General features: G+C 48.1%; 1 protein-coding gene across 1 annotated transcript in view; it reads left to right on the top strand.

The window, feature by feature from the left end:
* The window catches only part of Hunk (hormonally up-regulated Neu-associated kinase), a 107,855-nt gene that overhangs the window by 28,168 nt on the left and 59,167 nt on the right, over window positions 1-20,520 (top strand). The window contains exon 2 of the mRNA XM_027415569.2: window positions 16,408-16,700. Within this exon, the coding sequence (XP_027271370.1) occupies window positions 16,408-16,700 (293 nt within the window). The remainder of the gene's footprint in view (window positions 1-16,407; window positions 16,701-20,520) is intronic.

Here is a 20,520-nt window from a genome sequence, read left to right as displayed (position 1 = left end):
GTATGTTCATGTGCTCATCTGTCATGAGGTCAACCTTGGGTGCCATACCCTGTTTGTTTATTTTGGTAGCGGAGCCCCTCACCAGTTAGGCTAGACTAGCTGGCCATTGAGCCCCACTAATCTCTGCCTCCCTGGGATTGCCACCACCACCCACGCCTGAGTGTTTGGGGTTTTGGGGAATGAACTCAGGTTTCCATGGTTGCACTCCAAGCACGTTACCAATCGAGCCATCTCCCCAAGACCCTAACCTTTCCTTCCTGAATGGTTGCTTAGTAAAATGAGAGCCTCCCTCTTGATCAATTTTTGAAAATATGGTAACAATCAAAGTATCTTAGTTTTTTTTTTTTAAAAAAAAAACCTATTATTTTTGATGGTTGAGAGGTTAGATTTGTAACCAGTACGTATTGTTTCCCATGAAAGCAACATTAAAATCTATCCCACCAGATTTTTGACCTAGCAAAGCTCCATTAATTGCGATGAAGGAAACAGATAAGGCAGTAGTTAACCCAGATTCTCAGGATGAGGCCCACTGGGACAAGCACTTAAGATCCAAAAACGGTAACTCAGATCACAGTACTCAAAGAAACGAGGCAGCACCTCAGGATTTCAAGTGTATTTTCAGTTAGTGACCATATTCTTTTAAGTGGAAAACATCCCTTTGAAGTCTACGATGGTCCTCCTTTCTTGAAATGGTTCTTTTATGGACTTGATTATATAAATATTCATATCCCTGGATGCTTGCTGTTCACATTTCCTTTTCTTTAATTAAAATTATTTACATTTGTGTATTAATTTTGCATGTGGGGCGTGGCTTGTGTGTCACAGCACTGTTGTGGAGGTCAGAGGAAAACTTTTGGAAGCTGGCTCTTCTAGGCTTTGTGGCAAGAACCTTTACCTGGTGAGCCATCTCTCTAGCCTAATATAGTTCACCTTTTTTAAATTAGTTTTTTGTTTTGTTTTGTTTTTGAGACAGGGTTTCTCTCTATTGCTTTGCATCTGTAAACCAGGCTGACTTCGAACTCACAGAGATTTGCCTGCCTCTGCCTCCTGAGCGATGGGATTAAAGGTGTGCACCACCACTACCAGGCAGATTTTTTTTCCTATTAGAATAGGGTTTTTCTTGTTTTATTTTTTTCCCTGTAACTATTATTGATTTAAAAAGAAAGACATTCAGGAGGCAGAAGGATCTTTTAGAGTTCAAGGCCAGCCTGGTCTGCCTAAAGAGTTCCAGGTCATCCAGGGCTATACAGTGAGACCTTGTCTCAAAATAAAGTAAATAAATTCAATTATTTACTTCTTAACACACAGATCAACTTATTCTTGCCAGAAAAATTACTTTTATAACTGTGTGGTTGATTAGATGATGTTAGAGATTTTCATTCTAAAATATTTCTGAAGGTTGATGTTGCAAATAGAGGAGCTGTGTCCATGCTTTGGTTTTGGGGTGGCCACCCATCTGTGTGACTCTAGTTAAGTCCCCAAGCTCATCCCTCCTGTGGATGGAAGCTGGGTGGGAACCTTGAGGCCTTCTGTAAAGGTCACATTTTTAGCAGGGCGAGTCAGTTCCCCACATGGATCCACAGGCTCTGGAGAACCGAAGAGAAACGCTTCGAGGAAAAACGTACTCAGGCCGAACAACACTAATTGGCCAAGGGGCTGAGAATAAGTCACTGAGTGTTCAGCCCTAAATGGGGCATCCTTATCATCCTTCCTCTCCCACAAAAGCCCAGGAAGGATCTCAGAAGAGGAGGCAGAGGACGGGGAGGCATGCGGTCTGCAGATGTGATGAGACTGTCACGGTGATGAACTCAGCAGCTGTGGTTGTCTGCACCAGGTCAAGCCACAGTCCTGCACAGGTGGGGCTAACAGCCGCAGTCCTGCACAGGTGGGGCTAACAGCCGCAGTCCTGCACAGGTGGGGCTAACAGCCGCAGTCCTGCACAGGTGGGGCTAACAGCCGCAGTCCTGCACAGGTGGGGCTAACAGCCGCAGTCCTGCACAGGTGGGGCTAACAGCCGCAGTCCTGCACAGGTGGGGCTAACAGCCGCAGTCCTGCACAGGTGGGGCTAACAGCCACAGCTCCTGCACAGGTGGGGCTAACAGCCACAGTCCTGCACAGGTGGGGCTAACAGCCACAGTCCTGCACAGGTGGGGCTAACAGCCGCAGTCCTGCACAGGTGGGGCTAACAGCCACAGCTCCTGCACAGGTAGGGCTAACAGCCACAGTCCTGCACAGGTGGGGCTAACAGCCACAGCTCCTGCACAGGTGGGGCTAACAGCTGCAGTCCTGCACAGGTGGGGTTAACAGCCACAAAGGTGGGGTGTCCCCCAGGCTTCACCCCTTCCTGAGGAGCTGTTGGCAGTTAATAGACTCTGGGGGTGAGAAAGATTCATTCTTTTTAATGGGTGTGGCCGCTAACACGTTTCCAGCCCTGCAGTGGAGGGCCCTACACCCATGGACATATGGGCAGCATTAATCAGACTCAGTGGCTTATAGCAGGAGGAGGAGGAGATGAAGACGTGAAGTTGGGAAGAACAACGTCTCTTGTGCCATGATACCATTAAGAAAATGAGACACAGGCTGGGGAGATGGCTCAGCCTTGGCAGGCTGGGGTCATAACCCCAAAGACAAGCAAATGAAAGAAAAGCAGCTAGGAAAAGTGCCTGCGTGGAGGTGGCTGTGAATTCATCATCGGGCAATTTGAGTTACTGTAAAAGCTCAGAATCCAGTTTTATGGGACACGATGCCAGAGATTGTTTGTTCCCGGAATCAGCTTGAGAGCTCCGCTCTTGTAAGCTAAGCAGGCAGTCGTGGCTCTGCCTCAGTGTACAAACCATGGCCATTGACCACAACAGGTGACAGGCTCACAGATGTCACCTTTGAAGTCCTGGGTGATGATGGGCTTACTTTAGGGAATTCTCCTTTGGGGTGTGCGTTTATGCTCTCGCTGTTTAATATTCTGCTACCCTTTCATACTTACCCTGTGTGTGCACATGTGTGGTGTGTGTGTAACCGCGTGTGTGTGGAGGTCAGAGGACGACCTCAGCTGTCATTCTCCAGGAGCCTTGTGTTTACAGGCAGGGTCTCCCACTGGCCCAGGACTTACCAATCCTTGATAGGCTGGCTGCTCAGTGAGCCCTAGGGACACACCTGTCTCCGCTTTTCCTCATTTCCCTGCTGAGTGTTGACTTTCGATGAGAAAGAGCAGAAAGGATTTTAATCTGTTGTCCCCTAAACTCCCTCACTAAAAGCTGCTGAGGTGAGGGAGTCGGGGTGGTGAATGTAGATGAAGACATGGAGACTTCTTTTCAAAGATAAGGATCCAAAGTTAAGATGCAAGAGTTACATTTATTTATAAAGAAGTTAATGACTTAATGGGAAGTACCCCATTTTTTGGGGGGGATGTATCTGGAGACAGGAGCCTGGGCTTCTGTCCTTCACCTCTTCCTCCCTTAGCACTGAAATATGTGACATCTATTGACTCCGTGGACACTCCAGTTTACATGTCAAAGCTGACTCTCAGGACGTGGAAGATGGCTGTTTTTAGGGAGTCTTTCTAGAGGAAAACAAGCTTGCGGGTCGTCCTCAGCGCGTGGTCCAGGTCCAGGCTGACTGTTGTCTGTAAGAAGGTGTTTGGATTCTCCTAGGCCTGGGCGATGCTGTGGAAAGGGAAGGCACCAAAGAGACGTGGGATGACTGTGTAATCACATTCCAATGTCCTACACAGTGCACAGTGAGGAGGGGTCAGCCAGGTGGAAGGACCAAGGAGCTGGCCCTACAAATGCCGAGGGGAACTGAGAGAGGGTGGACCTTTCCCAGGAGTCAAGAAGTTGAACAAGAAAAGGGGACTGGTTGAGATGGCTCAGTGGGTAAAGGCGCTCGCCACCCAGTCTGATGACCTGGGGCCCATCTCTAGCACCTACCGTTATACATGGGGAGATCGGACTCGTAACAAGTTGTCTTTTGACCTCCACATGCCCACGGTGGCACTCAAAACCACACACATGCTCATCCCTCAAAGTAAATGTAATTAAAAAAGACAAAACCAAGAGGAAGTTTGTATACAGGCGCGGGCTCATTGAGGGCAGGGCATCCACCCCACTGTGAGAAGAGGCCAACCAAACCACAGAGAAGGCTCACCAGAAAATACCCCTGTGAGCTCTTTGATCTCGGGCTTATGACCTTTAGAGTTATGAGGCCACAGATGCTGTTATTTGAGGCCACCATTGTGTGGCAGCCTTAAGGAATGGATGAATGAATATGCTGGGGGCTAATTCACAAGGGAGGCTGAAAGAACAACTTGTGTTGAAAAGAAAAGGAAGCGAGACCACAGTTGAGGATCTCAGCCATCGAGTCTGCACACAGCTCACAAACACAGGCCGCCTCCCACCCAGTTCCCCTCTGCTTATGGATTCCACGCCGTTCCCGGGCTCCTCTCCCAAGCAGAGCGGTTAGTCTTCCCTGGAGCGGAAAGGAGGCCAGGAGGATTTATGGAGGCCTTGCAGGAACACAAATTCTGCTTTATTCAGACTGACACCGTAATTGCACACGGATAAATCAGAGTGGAGTCGGGGGAAGGCCTTCTTTTTCTTTTCTGGGGAAGGCAGCACTGGGGCTGGCTTGACAGCAGGTGATTTAGGAGGGACAGGAAGGAAGCCACCTGCCCTGGGTTGTTAAGGCGTTCATGTGAATACAGACTGGGAGACCTACTGGAGCCGTGATGCTCACCGTGTCACAGCATGTCATAATGACTGCCTTTATTGTCACTAGAGAGGAGGTTTCTTGCCTGTGCTTTCTCAGTGCTGGGACCCTGACATTAGATGCTCGTGCCAAGTGTTTTTGGGCACACTTAGCCCACGACAGGGCAGGGCATCTTTGTCCCTCATGCCTTTGCCTGACTTTTTGACTGAGTTCTGGGTCTTTGACAGGTGGTGTGCTGAGACCTGTGCATAGAGAACAAATGATTTATGTAAAGCCACGTGGCTAGAACTCTCCTATAGTCTGCTGTGGTTGCCTCTAGTCACTGTGCCCGAGTATAAAGGAAGCAAGTACTCTTGAAGTATAAAACACACGTCAGGGTTCCAAGGCATTGCATGACAAAGAGCATGTAAAGATTGCTTACTAAGTGTTCTGAATACAGGGTTGGAAAAAATGGCTCAGCAGTTAAAAGCACTGGTTGATGGGGTTGTCCTTTTGTATATATTTATCTTATTGGTTGATTAATAAAACACTGTTGGCCAATAGGGCAGCAAGATAGGCGGGTCTAGGAGATGAGGAGGATTCTGGGAAACGTAGGCAGAAAAGTCATCTTGTGAGCCCGGCAAGAGAGGACGTGAGTCAGGTATTCTCCAATAAGATGAGACCATGTAGAAATACATAGACCAGTAGTTATGGGTTAGTAATTAAGACACAGCTAGCCAAATAAGAAGCCCTAATCATCAGCCAACAGCTTTATAACTAATATAGTGTTTGTGTGTTCATTTGGGGCTGACATGGCTGTGGGACCAGGCTGGCAGGAAGAACCGTCTGTAACAACCTGTTGCTCTTGCAGAAGACCCAGGTTTGGTTCCTAGCACACACATGGTAGCTCACAACTGTCTGTAACTCCAGTTCCAAGGTGTCCCACACCGTCTTCTGCTCTCTTCAGGCACCAGTCATACATGTGGTACACACGCGCGCGCGCGCACACACACACACACACACACACACACACACACACACACGAGCACGACCTATTCCTGGGGTTCACTGGCCCGCCTAGTTGATGAGCTATGGACCACTGAGAGATGCTATCTCAGAAAGCAAAGGATGCACACTACCCCCCCCCACGAATACACCTTCACATACACAAATACAAACACTTATAAAATGTTGAAGATGGCTTTGTTACATGTCATTATAAAAAAGTAATAGAGAGAAAGAGGGAGAAGGGGCATGACGGAGGATGAGAATGTGAAGGCCAGCAAAGTGGTCCAGCCAGTAAAAGTGCTGGTCACACCTGAGCTGGATCGCTGGCCACATCAAAGTGTGAGAAAACAATGAACTCCACACAGTTGCTCTCTGACCTTCATACTCAGCCTGTGACAGGTCTCCTTCCCCCATAACACACACACACAGACTCACACACACACACACACACACACTCACACTCTCACACACAAACAGACTCACACACACACTCACACACACAGACTCACACACACACACACACTCACACACAGACACACACTCACACACTCTCTCACACTCACACACACACATTCTCTCACACACTCTCTCACACACACACACACTCACACACACACTCACACACACTCTCACACACTCTCTCTCACACACACACAGACTCACACACACACACACTCACACTTACACACTCCCACTCTCTCACACACTCACACACACACTCTCACACACAGACTCACACACACTCACACACTCACACTTACACACACACTCACACACACACTCACACTCTCACACACAGACTCACACACACACTCACACTTACACACTCACACTCTCTCACACTCTCACACACACTCATACACACTCACACACACTCACACACACTCATACACACACACACTCACACACACACTCTCACACACACTCTCACATACTCTCTCTCTCACACACACACTCTCTCTCACACACACACACACTCTCTCACACTCTCTCACACACACTCACACACACAAATAGAGAATGAACAAAATAAAGGATTCGATGTTTCACAATGACTGCTATATAAAAGCATTTAAAGAATGAAGGATTTATTTGACCAAAAGTAATGGAGCCAAACAAAAACTGATAGAATGTAAGTAGTCAAAATAAAGTTTGTTCCAAGAAAAATAAAATGAAGGGGCAGGAAGCAGGGCTGGTACCAGATCATGAAGAACTGCACATTTCTTATTAAGACATCTTATTGAGAGATTTCCTGTCATGAACGGGTAAGGACAAATCTTCAGCCTCTGTGAGTGATGGATGGGAAGAAGGGAGGGCTAAGAGCATGCTAGCCATGCAGCCTTGGAGGAGGCTAGCCCAGATGGAATGTTCTGGAAGAAGAAGCTTGGTTGCGAGGAGGAGGAAAGGATTTGGGTCACTGAGGCAGTAGATGAGCCCAGGGGACTTTTCCGAGAGAGTCTCAGTCCTGGCTATGATCTTAGGGATGGTGCATAAGGAATGTGGGTACAGGATGCCCACCTTGGGGTGTCCTTGGACAGTGGGGTTGCTGCTAGTCTCCATGAGTGAGTTCAGTGGCCTGGGAACCCTCACTGTCAAAACCCACCCCTTGCCTTGGATCTCTTTGCTTTCAGCTTATATAATTTAAGGCTTTCCCCTCTGTTGTCATTGGTTTAGGCTCTGGATAATATGGGGCTGAGTCAGGGGAAAAAAGGGAGTAGAAATGGCCAGTGGGGGAACTGAAGGGATTTGAGACAATCGGAGTGTAGTATTTTAGCCCCAGTATTTATAGACTGGCTTCAGAGACCAAGAGGGGAGTGACCCTGAGGGGTCACATGGCCTCTGGAAACCTCTGTCATGAAAGAGAATTGATGCTTGCACCCCTGGCTCAGTAGAACCTCATTTCCCCCTGAAATGGCCATTTCCCCAGTCCTACCATGTACATGCTCAGGTTGACTTGGCATCCTGTGTCATGCATGGTCTGCAAAGGCAGCATGATCATGAAGAAGGTAGAGGCGGCCTTTCGGTAAGACCTCCAGGTCCTGCAGGATCCCGTATCTGCAGTCCAGCCTTTACTGTGCCATCTCAGAAAGCTCCCATTTGCTTATCCAGCAGGATCCAGTTTCTTGTTTCCCACCAGCAGGGTGTGTTTCCAGGGTGATTTGCCCAATGAATTAGAGCCAGAGTAGAGTGTGTACAGAGTAACCCCGGGAAAGCAGCTTCCGAACTCCACAGGGTGGGCGTGGGAGGGCTTTCCAGCCCTGCAGTGGCTGATTATTTTTTTTTTCCTCTTAAAATAGAGTTGAGGCTTTGGCTTTTGCCCAGTGCTAGGTATGTCAGTTGTTGGGGAGATCTGTTCTAATGAGCTCTGTGGTTTCATCTGGGGAAGGAAGTTTTTCCCCACTCATTTTTAATACTGGGGGAAAAGACACTTCCTCCCCTTATTTACAAAGAGATGAGTTTTCGCTTGCAGCCTGGGTGGTGGTGGTAGTGGTGGTGGTGGTGGTGGTGGTGGTGGTAGGCCAGCAGGAAGCCAGGGGTCAGGAGCAGTTGCGTTCAGCTACATAAACAGCAGTAATTAGTGGGTCCCTGTAAAAGACAGTCATGCATGTTTGCCGCCTGGCATCGCCTTCTCTGTGAATCAGAGCAACACTGAAATTAATTATGAAGACAGCAAAGGCTCCCTGTTAAATAAGTCTCATCCGCATGGGCGCATGTTCCAGTTGGATGCATGTACACAGTTTCTGGGGAAGAAGGCATGGAGCCAATCGGTTTTCAAAACTTCCCACTGGGTCATGCTAATCATGCTGGTGCTCAGCCCTTTTACACAGAATTCCGCCTGGGGCTGGAGAAGCAGGGCCCTCAGCCCCTTGTCACTTTTCTTCCTGGCTTCTTCCGAGTTGGCGAGCTTCTCTTTTTGCTGATTTCATGCAGCATGGTCACCCAGATTTTATCGTGTGTAATGAGGTTCACAAGAGTGATCCTAGTAACCAGTTAGACAACCCTAGGATGGGCAGGGTAAATAATAGTCCAGGCCTTGGCAGGGCAGGCACAGAGGTTTGCTTTCTCCTGAAGTCTCTCTTCGTCCTTAGACGGCTGTCCTGGCTATGTCCTCATGTGGCTTTCTTTTAACTGTCCTGTATTGGTGGAGTTTTCTCAGCCCCAAATAAACACAGGGACGGACGCTATATTAGTTATTAAACTGTTGGCTGATGACTAGGGTTTCTTATTGGCTAGCTCTTTCTTAATTATTAACCCATTTCTATTAATCTAAGTATTGCCATGTGGTCTTGGCTTACTGGAGAATGCCCAGACCATTAATCCTTTGCCGGCTACGTGGCATCTCTCCTTGGTGCCTCTCTGCCTTCCCAGTCTCCTGGTCCCACCTATCTTCCTGACTCTATTGGTCAAACAGTGTTTTATTCATCAACCAATGAGAGAAACGTACATACAGAAGGCCATCCCTCATCAGACCTGACAGGGATGGAAATACTCTAGAGAGACATTTGCACCCCTCCTTTTGGTGATCAAACTATTGAAACATTGGTTCCCCCCAAACTATGATTTCCCCAGGAGTCTCATGCTAAGAGAAGGAAAAATTGCAAGCAGATACCTGTGGGAGGGTGGCCACTTATCTCCCAAAGAGAGACTTCACACTGTCCTGACTACTTGTCAGACCACTTTACAGGAGGGACTGACTGCAAGCTGAGACAGCAATGGGCCTGTGATGGATGGGACCACACCCTGACCAGGTCTGCTTTGTTAGGCATATCCCTCGACTTGTATTTAAACCCAGCCCTCATGTCAGGACCCCCGAATGGGTTTGGAGGTCACCGGACCTCTTTATTTCTTCCTCTTTGTAATGAGGTTGAGTTGAGTAAGTCTCCTTTCTTTGCTCTTTATTGTTCAGCTGGGCCGTTAAGGACAGAGGGCTAGCTCATTACGGCGGACAGGACCCAGGCCCTGACCCTAACACTGCTAACATTATCTGTGCACAGACCCATGTCACCCTCTTATGAACTCATCCGTCCTAGTGGATCCAGGAACCGCTCTTTACTAAGTGCTAGAAGGTCCAAGCACCATTTCTGCCTCTGTGGGGGATTACCAGTCCCTCTTCCCTTCACCCCCTTTCTCTCTCCTGTGTGTGTGTGTGTGTGTGTGTGTGTGTGTGTGTGTGTGTGTGTGTGTGTGTGGTGTGACAGCGAGGGAGGAGGAGCAGGGTGGAAAGTGTAACCCGAGATGAGATGAGAGGGGAGTGGGAGTTGGGAGTGCAGTGTGTGGGGGAGGAATTTCCTGGGCAGCCTGAGTGGGGACCAGAGCCGGAGACAAGGATACTGTTAGGGAAGTGTGACCCAGGTCAGCGTCGGTGAGGGACTGAGGAAGGGGGAAGAAAGAGAGACTTTAGGAGTTGGAGCTGACAGGTCTTGATGGTTAATTAGGGATTGGGCCAGGGATGGGAGGGGGAGGGGAGAGAAGAGGAGGAGGCTGCCAGCTGGGACAGCCTATGGATACCTGGAAGAGAAAGACAGAGGTGACAAGGCTGAGTGGCTGCCAGCATGTGGAGGAGAGCACGCTCCCAGTCAGTGTCTGTGGACATCATCAGAGCCAGGGCGGTAGAGGAGGGGACATGTACTGCCTGTAGGCAAGAAAAGAGGAGCAGGAGGTCCCATGCTGGGAGCAAGATACCTTGTGGCCAGAGAGAAGTGAAATACTGGACTAGATCCCCCATGGAACCAGGGATGGGGGTCTGTTGCAGGGGGGGTAGTTGGATTGCAGGGGCTTCTTGGCTTCTGTTTTTACCTTCACCTCTTGTGCAAAACACAAAAGTCCTGATAACCACCACTCACAGGAGTCTGGTGATGGGTGAGCATTCATGTCTTTCTCCAGCATCCTAGAAGGCAGGCATTATAATTACTTCTTCATTATTCAAACCAGTGAGGAAGGCTTGAGAGGTCCAAGCCACCAAGTCATACACAGCCTGAAGACTTGTGCCTAGCTTGTATCCTGAGTGTTGCTGGTGCTCAGCTGTGGTGCTGGCCCTGTGTGGCCTGTGGCAAGCCCACTGAGGACAGGAGAAGGTCTCTGAGAACTGCCTCTGGTGACTGAGCCCTGGTCCCTTGTTCTTACTGTGGGGAACGCTGGAGAATTTTAAAGACGTTTGGTGTCCCATTTGTCTGCTCAGGTCCTATAATGATATCCCATAGACGGAGTGGCTTAAGTAACGTACATTCATTTTCTTGGGGTTCTAGAAGGTTAGGAATGGAGGTGCTGACAGTTTTCTCCTCAGGCTTGTCTCCCTCCTTTTCTGTCCTCCGACGGCCTTTTCTGTGTGTAACAAAGGAAGAGACAAAACTCTTGTCTCTCTTCTGTTTCCATATGGTTGTAGCTGTATTGGGTTAGAGTGTGAACCCCACCTTACTTTTAATCTCCTCTTTCAAATCCCTGTCTGCAAATATAGTCACACTGGAGGGCTAGGGCTTCAACTTATGCATTTAAGGAGGGACAGTTTATTTTATAAGAGTAATTTCAAACCACTACAAATAATCTGAACTGTCCCTACAAAAAAGATGGAAGACTCATGAGCCGGTTATGGTGTATAGTCGTGACCTGGAATGATATCCAGTGTGCCGTAATGCCGAATGCCTGCTCGTTAAAGGAGGAAAGATAATTTCACTTTAGCAGATAATATTCATTAAGAAACCGAAGTGCTCTGACAGAAAAACTTTTGGGGGAATCATTTCCACATAAAAAAAAATGTAGTTGTTAGGGCTTCTAGTCCCTGAGTGGGCTTAAAACGTTACAATAGCAAAGTGTCTTGATGAAGGCATGAGCTCCCGAAACCTGGCATCTAGTGTGAAATATGTAAAATGTGGGTATGCCTCTGGGATGTTAAAAGGTGTCCATCTTTCTTTCCGGCGCACGGGAGGCTCACTTTATACCTGAGTTTCCTCCTTAGGGAGTTGGTGTATCACTCTAGATGGGGCTTCAGAACAATGGGTTTAAAGCCGGTGGACAAAGGAATGAATGCTGATAGCTTTGGTCCTGTGTAGACGGTCTCAACCAAGTCAGTATTTAAAGATGAGAGACTAGACCGGTAGACTACTGCCTTGGGACTGAAAAGGAAACCCTTTGAGGAGAGTTCAGAACACTGAAATGCGGGTCTGGCTTCTTGTTTATGGGTCACAACCGTGGGTCAGGGTGGTGTGTGTTTTTCCATCAGCCGGGTGGAGCCAAATGTTTTCTTGCTCCCTACTGGCTGATCTGCTCTAAGTAAAGAGGTAATAATACTGGCATCAATGTCACGAGTCATTTTCCTGTCTTGTGCCAGAGAGTGACACTGCCATTCCATGCAGGACAAAGCCTTCTCGTATTCATTTAGGTCTGGAGGTTAGAGGGTGATGGTCTTGTGAGGCACTGTCTCTATGGGCACGTAAGTGGGTGGGTGTGCTGCTGGCCCTCAGACCTGTCCACGGCTCTGCCACTTAGTGCGCTGGAAATATGGGCAGTCTTTGGAAATAGATTCCTTTTTTTTCCACTTTAAAAATTTTATTTAATGTGTTTGGATGTGTGTGTGTGTGTGTGTGTGTGTGCGCTCGCACACACATGCCCATGCACTATGTACCACATGTGTGCCTGGTTTCTGCAGAGCCCAGAAGAAGCCGTCAGATCTCTTGGGACTGGAGTTACTGGTGGTTGTGAGCCACCACGTGGGTGCTGGGAATTAAACCTGGGTCCTCTGGATGAGTAGACAGTGCTCTTAATCATAAAGACACCTCCCTAGACCTGAAAGTAGATAGATACCTTTGTAAAATTCTAGACTTTGCAACTCAGATCCTTGGTTTTCTCAGGGAGACCTGTTGGCCTGGATTACCCCTTACCTTCTCCACACTTCCCAGCACGGGAAACTAAAAACCATACGTACACCCTGAGTGGGTGGGAGTACCTACACAGTACTGCTTTGGCCTTGACCTCCAGTGGCCTTGTAGTGGTCTTATCCACTGGTGTCCCCTCCCATGCTAAATCTGCTTATTTTACAGGTATTTGGTGACATTGCTTCCCTCTAAAACTCTCCTGCCTAACTCAGTTTTCTCTTTCTGGCAGAGACCTGTGCCCACATTGGCTTTTTACCTTGATGGAAAGGGTGTTAGACATTTTCCTGCAGAGCTCTGATTACCGTCTTATTAAATCCAGGCCCCCTGTGTCGGTCATTGATTGCTTTCCCCTTAATTCCCATTCACTTTGGCTCCCATTTCAGCTGTTGTAGGTGCAGCTGATTAAATGGTTTTATGCAGGCAGAATGACATTCCACTTTAAGGATTATCAGTGTGGAGCCTGTCAGTGTCGGGTGGAATAGGAGCAATTTGAAGATGGGGCAAGCTCAATAGGCACCCTTCTGTCCACGAGGGCGTTTTAACCCTTGAGATGTTCCCACAGGGCCACTGGACTGGTAGAACTTGGGAAATAAGACATCATTGGATGATGACATACAATGTCAGTTTCCTGGGCTGCTGTGACAAATTGCCACTGGCTTGGGTGGCTTGAAACAACAGGAAATTATTCTTCAGTATCTGGTATCCAAAGTCTAAAGTCAACTTTATCGATTCCAAATCAATATGACAAAAGGGCCGAATTTCCTCCTGCACCCTTGGGGAGATCTTGACTTTGTTCTGCTTTCTGGTGGCTGTACAGACGTTGTCTCCTGCGTGTAGCCTTCTTCTCTGTGTGCCTGTCTGATCTTTTTCATCCTCTAAGTCCATTTGTGAAGGTCCCTGGATCTCACTCCATTGATGCAGGATGATCTCCCTATCTGAAGACCAAGTCATTATGTGACAGAGACCTCTTGCTTAGTTAGACAGCATTTACAGGTTCCAGGGCTTGGGATATGAATCCGTCTTTGGGACTAGTTTCCGCACTGCTATTGACCACAGACCTCTGTGAGATAGCTCAAGGGCAGGGTTGAGGTGTTCCCTGTTGTGAGTCATGGGAGGTGTTCCCTGCTGAGTCATGGGAGGTGCTCCCTGCTGAGTCATCTGAGGTGTTCCCTGCTGAGTCATTCCATTACCTTATCCCCCTTCCCGTCCTAGGAGTTGAGAGAAGGTTGAGATGGTTGGGGAATGTAGACATTCTTTGGCTTAAGGTGGCTCAATTTAGGATTATTTGACTACAATAGCACAAAGGTGATCCCTATTCAATAAAAAAGTATACTTCACTGTTTTACATTTGGGTCATTTCCTGAGCTGGCAGTATGTGGTTCAATGCCCTTTCCCCATTGGTGACCACGAGTGTGACAGTCCATTTCCTACCTCACACTGTACAACTGAGCCAGGAGGGATGGTATGTGAAGGGTACGCCATGCATTTTCTACATAGAGAATTTGGCTACCTTGGGCTTATCAGGACATAGATCCATGACACGAAGAGGAGGCTGTGCCGCTTAGTGGTAACCGTCAACTTGACAGAATCCAGCATCACCTCGGAGACTAATGTCTGCCATGCCAGACTGTCAGAAGTCACTGAGATTACAGAGGAGGGCAGGGTGAGGTGGGTGCTGGTAGAAGGTGGCCTTTTATGGCTGCAAGGAGGGTGGCCATGGGGCCTGGACATGTGCTCTTAGAAGCTTGTATCAGGTAAAGATTACCTCTGTCCCCTGGGGAAGTTATTAGGGCCTTGTGGCTGCTATTACAAATTTGCACTAACTTGATTGCTTAAAGTTGTGAGAGATGAATTCTCTTACCATCTGGGTACCAGAGGTCTGAAATCCCAGCGCTGTCGAGGCTTTCTGTGCCTCCCCAGCCAGCCGCCTTTTCTTTCCCAGTTTCTACTAGTTGTTGGTGTGCTTTGGCTCGAGGCCCCCTGGCTCTTATCTCTACCTCCTTCACATGGCCTTCTCTGTTGTGCCAGGTACATACAAACGTCCTGCTGCCACTATTGCAAAGGAACACCTGGGAGGATGTGGAGGCCCACTCTCTTACTTCAGGTTAATCTTGTCATATCCCTTAGCCATGTCTACAGTGTCACTTTTCCAAAATAAAGTCACTTTGATGTGACCCAGGGATTAGCACTTAATATCTTTAGACAGTCATTATTCAGCCCAGGACAAGCAATTAATGAGCTCAATAAATTATCTCAACAGTAACTGGATGCTCTGCTTTTTTTTTTTTTTTTAAATGGATGTCATATTTCTGTTAGCTTCTAGACTATGACTTACTCCTTGTACTTTCAAGACTTCATTGCCAAAGAGTGTCATTTTAAAAAATTCACATGGGCCGGGTGTTGGTGGCGCACACCTTTAGTCCCAGCACTCAGGAGGCAGAGGCAGGCAGATCTCTGTGAATTTGAGACCAGCCTGGTCTCCAGAGCGAGTGTCAGGATAGGCTCCAAAGCTACACAGAGAAACCCTGTCTTGGAAAAAAAAAAATTCACATAGAGTCAGACAGAGGCAGAACTCAGTTGTGGCTTTTCAGCATTTTCCCATCCCCCCAAAGACAGATCTGTCTGTCCATCTCTGTAGTAGATATACATATATGTACATGCATATATGTGTGTGCATGAAGGCGTACATGTATGTACAGGTGTCCATATGTGTGCACCCATCTGCATGGATACCACCAGTCAACGTGGCTGTCATTCTTTAGATGCTGTCCCCTGTGTTTTTTGAGACAAAGTCTCTTAGTTACCTGGAACTTGCCAAGTAGGCAACCTGACTGGCCAGTGAGCCCTGGGGATCCACTAGTTCTTTGCTTCTCCCTGACTGGATTACTAGCTTGAACCACCATGCCCCCCGCGGCCCCCCACTCCCCCCGTCATGGACCGCTGGCAGGATGAACTGGAGTCCTGTTCACAGCTGGCCACACTGGAAGGGGCACCCTGGAGGGGGAAGTAAGTGGAGGTGTGTCTTAGGACCTGGAGGGTGGGGGGTGACTCCCTCAAAGGGAAGAGGAGAGCTTCGGGCACTGCCAGTTTGGGTGGAGAATAATCCTCTCCGTCTGTCCTTCCTCCTCAAGTGTTTAGGACAAGGGTCATTCTGTGGAAATGACGCCATAGGAGCATCTGTGGGTGGTTGATTGACAGTGGGGTAAAAGTTCACCTTGTAGATGATCTGCCAAGGACATGGAGTCACCGCTGGAGGCCAGAGACAGTCTGGCCTGGGGGCGCTGTGCAGGTCACAGAGTGGGCAGAGCTGAGCCTGAGTGAGCTGCGTCAGTGGGTGGCCCCTAAGTGTGCGCTACAACTGAAGATGGGGTTCTCTGTGTAGCTGTTTCTGAAGTGGGGTCTGGGACTCACCGGACCCGAAGGAAGGCAGTGAGTCTTAGGAGCAAGTGGCAGAGTCCTTAGTTCCAGAAGAAACCAGTGTTTCATCTCCGCACACTCCTGTGGAGAGACAGGTCTGACGTGGACTCTTGGCTGAGTTGTCCAGACTGGGGTTTGCCTAAGTTAATCCTGTTTTTCTTCTTTAGTAAGGTGTTTTTTTTTTTTTTAACATTCTAGTTTTTTTCATTTGGTGCTGTTTGATGAACTAATTAGTTGTTTCGTTTGTGGTGCTGGGATGGGACCCATGGCCTTGCTTACGCTAGGCAGGAGCTGCACAGCTACTTCCCAGCCCCCACTCTGCGTCAGACCCAGGTTTCTCCTGGGCTTCATCTTCCCCAGAGTTCTCAAAACCCTCTGAGGAATGAGTGACCTTTGTCTACAGTGTCTGGTAACAGCCATGCTTTCACCTTAGGTTGCCATCAAGGTCATCGATAAGAAGAGAGCCAAAAAGGACACCTATGTCACCAAAAACCTGCGGCGAGAGGGCCAGATCCAGCAGATGATCCGCCATCCGAATATCACGCAACTCCTGGACATCTTGGAGACAGAAAACAGCTACTACCTGGTCATGGAGCTGTGCCCCGGTGGGAACCTCATGCACAAGATCTACGAGAAGAAACGCCTGGATGAGGCCGAAGCCCGCAGATACATCCGGCAGCTCATCTCTGCCGTGGAGCACCTGCACCGCGCTGGGGTGGTCCACAGGTGAGAGCCAGGCACGCGGTGACCCCTGAGTCTGACACACTGAGTCAACACTCCTAGCAAGGCCTAACAGTTGTAGCTTCTTCCATTTTCGTGGTTTTGTTCTGTGAGTTGGAGAGGGGTTCAGACAGTTGAATCTAAAGCCAGAGTGCCTGGGCCTGGGTCTTGGCTCTGCCCTTTAATGGTTGGTTGCTCCTGCATATTTTACTTGACCTCCCTGAACTCAGTCTCTTCATCTGTGAAATGGGAGTGATGATTTTCATCTTTACAGTGAGCTAGTGTTGGGCCAGAGCACCAACAAACAGTGTTTGGTACAGAGGACGGGCAGGACAAGACTTACTACCGTTCTTATCATTTCCAAAGGCAGCCATTTTAGTTTCACTTCTGTTGCTGTGATAAGACACCCCGGCAAAGGCAACTTCAGGGGAAAAGGATCAAAATTTGATGTTACAGTCTGTCACTCACTGGTGGAGACATCAAAAGCGGCAGGAGCTTGAAGCAGCTAAGTATTGTGTTCACGGTGCAGAGCAGAGAGCAGTGAGTACTTCACACTAGACATAAGCTCACCTTCCCCACACTTACACAGCCCAGGGAATGGTGACGCCCACAGTGGACTGGTTCTTCCCACTAATCAAGACAGTCCCCCACAGACGTTCCCCCAGCCAGCCTGATCTAGATCCCTCATTGAGACTCTACCCACATGGTTCTAGATCCCGTCAAGTTGTCAATTAAAACCAAAATGCATCGTATGAGTATATGAAAATTTCAAATAAACAAAAGTGTTATCTAAAAAAAAAAATAAACAGAAAATGTACAGAACAAAACAAAACCCCAAAGTACAAGGACTGTAGCGAGGGACCAGTTGCCTGGCTTGCCTCACAGAGCAGCTGGTGAGAGTTGGCAAGGATGTGTTTAGCTGGGTGATTTCATTCTGTGTGCCGTCGGATGGCAGCTGCGCTGTAAATACTTCATTGCGAGATTGTGAACTCGCCCCTGAAATGAGGGGCCTTCTCTGGAAGGCTACACACCTTGAGAACAGCCAGGGAGCTCAAGCTTGGTCACACCAGCTTGCTCCTTTGGGGGTTGGGGAGGTGGAGGGAAGTGAATGGGGATTGTATTCATTGCAGTACGGTTGCTGCTGATGGTGCCAGTCCTTGTATGAACACAACTTTAAAATAGGTGACGACATTCGCTTCAAGAAAACACCAAGTTCTTGCTGCCCCTGCAGAGGACTGAAGTTTGGTTCCAGCACCTGTGGGGAGGGTGGGGTAGCTCCTGTTGCCTGCGTCGGCAGCTCCAGAGGACCTGATGCCCTCCATGGCCTCTGTGCTCACAACTCACACGCACACCCCCCACATTACCACGCACACACACATATGCATATCATTAAAAATTAGAAATAAAATGTTAAGGATGTGCTGGGCCTAATGGCACATGAAAGGCAGAGGCAGGTGGATCTCTGTGAATCTGAGGCCAACCTAGTTTACATATTGAGTTCCAGGCCAGCCAGGGCTACATAGTAAGACCTTATCTCAAAGGAAAACAAACAAACAAACAAACAAACAAAAAGCCCAAACCCCAAAAACCAAACAAACAAAAACAACGAGAGAGAGAGAGAGAGAGAGAGAGAGAGAGAGAGAGAGAGAGAGAGAGGTGTGTGGGGAGCTTTCTGATAAAATGTCTGGGTATTTTTTATTTTTATGGAATTTTAAGCAATGGCTATGTTGCAGAGAAAATTGAAAGTCATTTAACTCTCATTTTTAAAGCAAAATCAAGGCATAAAATGCCCATGTCTATATTTTTACATGTGCATTTAAATGCATGCTGAAGTGTAAAATTGAGATAAAATTATAAAACTCACAATATAAAATACACAATTTAATGGTTTTTTTTCTTTCTTTCTTTTTTTGGCTTTTAGAGACAGGGTTTCTCTGTGTAGCTTTGGAGGCTGTCCTGGCACTCGCTCTGGAGACCAGGCTGACCTCGAACTCACAGAGATCCGCCTGCCTCTGCCTCCCGAGTGCTGGGATTAAAGGCGTGCGCCACCAACGCCCAGCAGTTTAATGGTTTTAAGTATATTCAGAATCGAGCAACCATCACTGCATCCAATTTTAATAGTTCTTATCCCTCACCAAGAAGCCCTGTTTCTATTGGACCGTTTTTCCATCCCACCACCTTTGGTAACTATTCATCTTCTGCCTGTCTCTGGGGACTTGCCTAGTCGAGATATTTCACATAAATGGGGGCCATAAAATACACCGTCTCTTGCTGTTGGTGTCTTGGGCAGCATAATGATGCTCAGATTCCTCCAGATTGTATTAGTGCTTGCTTCCTCTTCACAGTTGAGTAATATTTCAGTACGTGGCTGCGCCATGGTTTATTATTCTCTCCATCTGCTAATGGACGTGTAGGTTGCTTCTACCTTGGGGCCATTGTGAATAGCAATGGAGTCTTTATGTGACCCTTTCTACTTCTGCTGCCCTTGGGGAATTTTTCTCCTACACGGGGAGTTACTGGGTCTTGTGTTACCTCTCCAGAACCATGTATTTTCTTTACATACAACTTTGAATGTCAGCTCTACTTAATAAACTCCAGCACTTCCCAGTTCTACAGGGCCGTGTCCTCCCTAGAGAGCTGGCACCGTGGGATCCTCTGCCAAGTTGTGTCTGAGCCCAGGGGCAACTTCAAGGACACCCTGTAGTGTATGGGCTTTTCTGGACTGGCTTTGGCTTGCCACCATCCAGTTCTGCCATTTGCTCCCTGCCGAGCTGAGGACCCGCTCCCCACAACGCGCCTTAGTCACACATTCTCAGGCAGTCATGCTCTGCTAGAACTCTTTAGGTCAGTGCGAAAGGGGACATTCATAAGTTTGCAGTGGGTGATACTCATTGCTTTTGACTCGTGTGTCCTTGTTGTCACCCCAGGCCTGTTAAAGAGAAGTGACAGTGAAGGGATGCCTGGATCTTGCTAAGATGACAGAGGCAGAAACCTCAGGACTGAGTCAGCTTGGACTACGGACTCAGTGGGTCACAGCAGAAAACAGAGCCAGGGGACTGCAAGTGGCAGAGTGTTCCCTGGGACCCGATGTTTTTTCCCCAGGATTCTGTCCTAAATAGGACCAAGTGCCGGGCTTCTCAGGATAGGAGGACAACAAAGGAAGCTTGGGTGACTCGTGTGAGGCACACATGGGCCTGCCCTGCAGGAAATTCTCAATAGCCTCTCTAAAGGAATTTTTAACAAAATCCAATCCCTCAGTGCAATTACTGTTAGAATGTCAAAGGAAGGAATTTAATAATGTTTTGATAGCTGAGAGAAGATGCTTTTTAAAAAGCTCTCATCTCCAGCTTTCTCCCCTTTCCTCTCTCTCCTTGGAAATAGCTTTATAATCCAATACTGACTAGGGCTCGGGCCCTTTAAAGTTGGAAGAGAGCAAGCAGAAACAGACAAGTATAGCTTGTCACGGTGCGTGCGTGCGTGTGTGTGTGTATGTGTGTGCGTGTGTATGTGTGTGTGTGAGCATGTGTATGTGTGTATGTGTGTGTGTGCATGTGTATGTGTGTGCATGTATGTATGTGTGTGTATGCATGAGTATGAGTATGTGTGCATGTGTGTGTGAGCATGTGTTTGTGTGTGTGTATGCACATGCGTGTAGGGGCACATGCATGTTCAGGCCAGAGGTTGACATTTGGTCTTTTTCAGTTGCTTTTCCAGCTTTCTTTTGAGACAGTCTCTCACTGGGCCTCGGCTTGCTGACTTGATCCCACTGGAAGGCCTTTGTTTCTTCCTCCTCAGGGCTGTGATTGCACCTCTGTGCCTGGCTTTC

This window comes from Cricetulus griseus, chromosome 4 (assembly GCF_003668045.3).
Source record: "Cricetulus griseus strain 17A/GY chromosome 4, alternate assembly CriGri-PICRH-1.0, whole genome shotgun sequence".
In the NCBI taxonomy this organism is placed as follows: Eukaryota; Metazoa; Chordata; class Mammalia; order Rodentia; family Cricetidae; genus Cricetulus; species Cricetulus griseus.
This window is presented reverse-complemented; position numbering and strand designations above follow the sequence as displayed.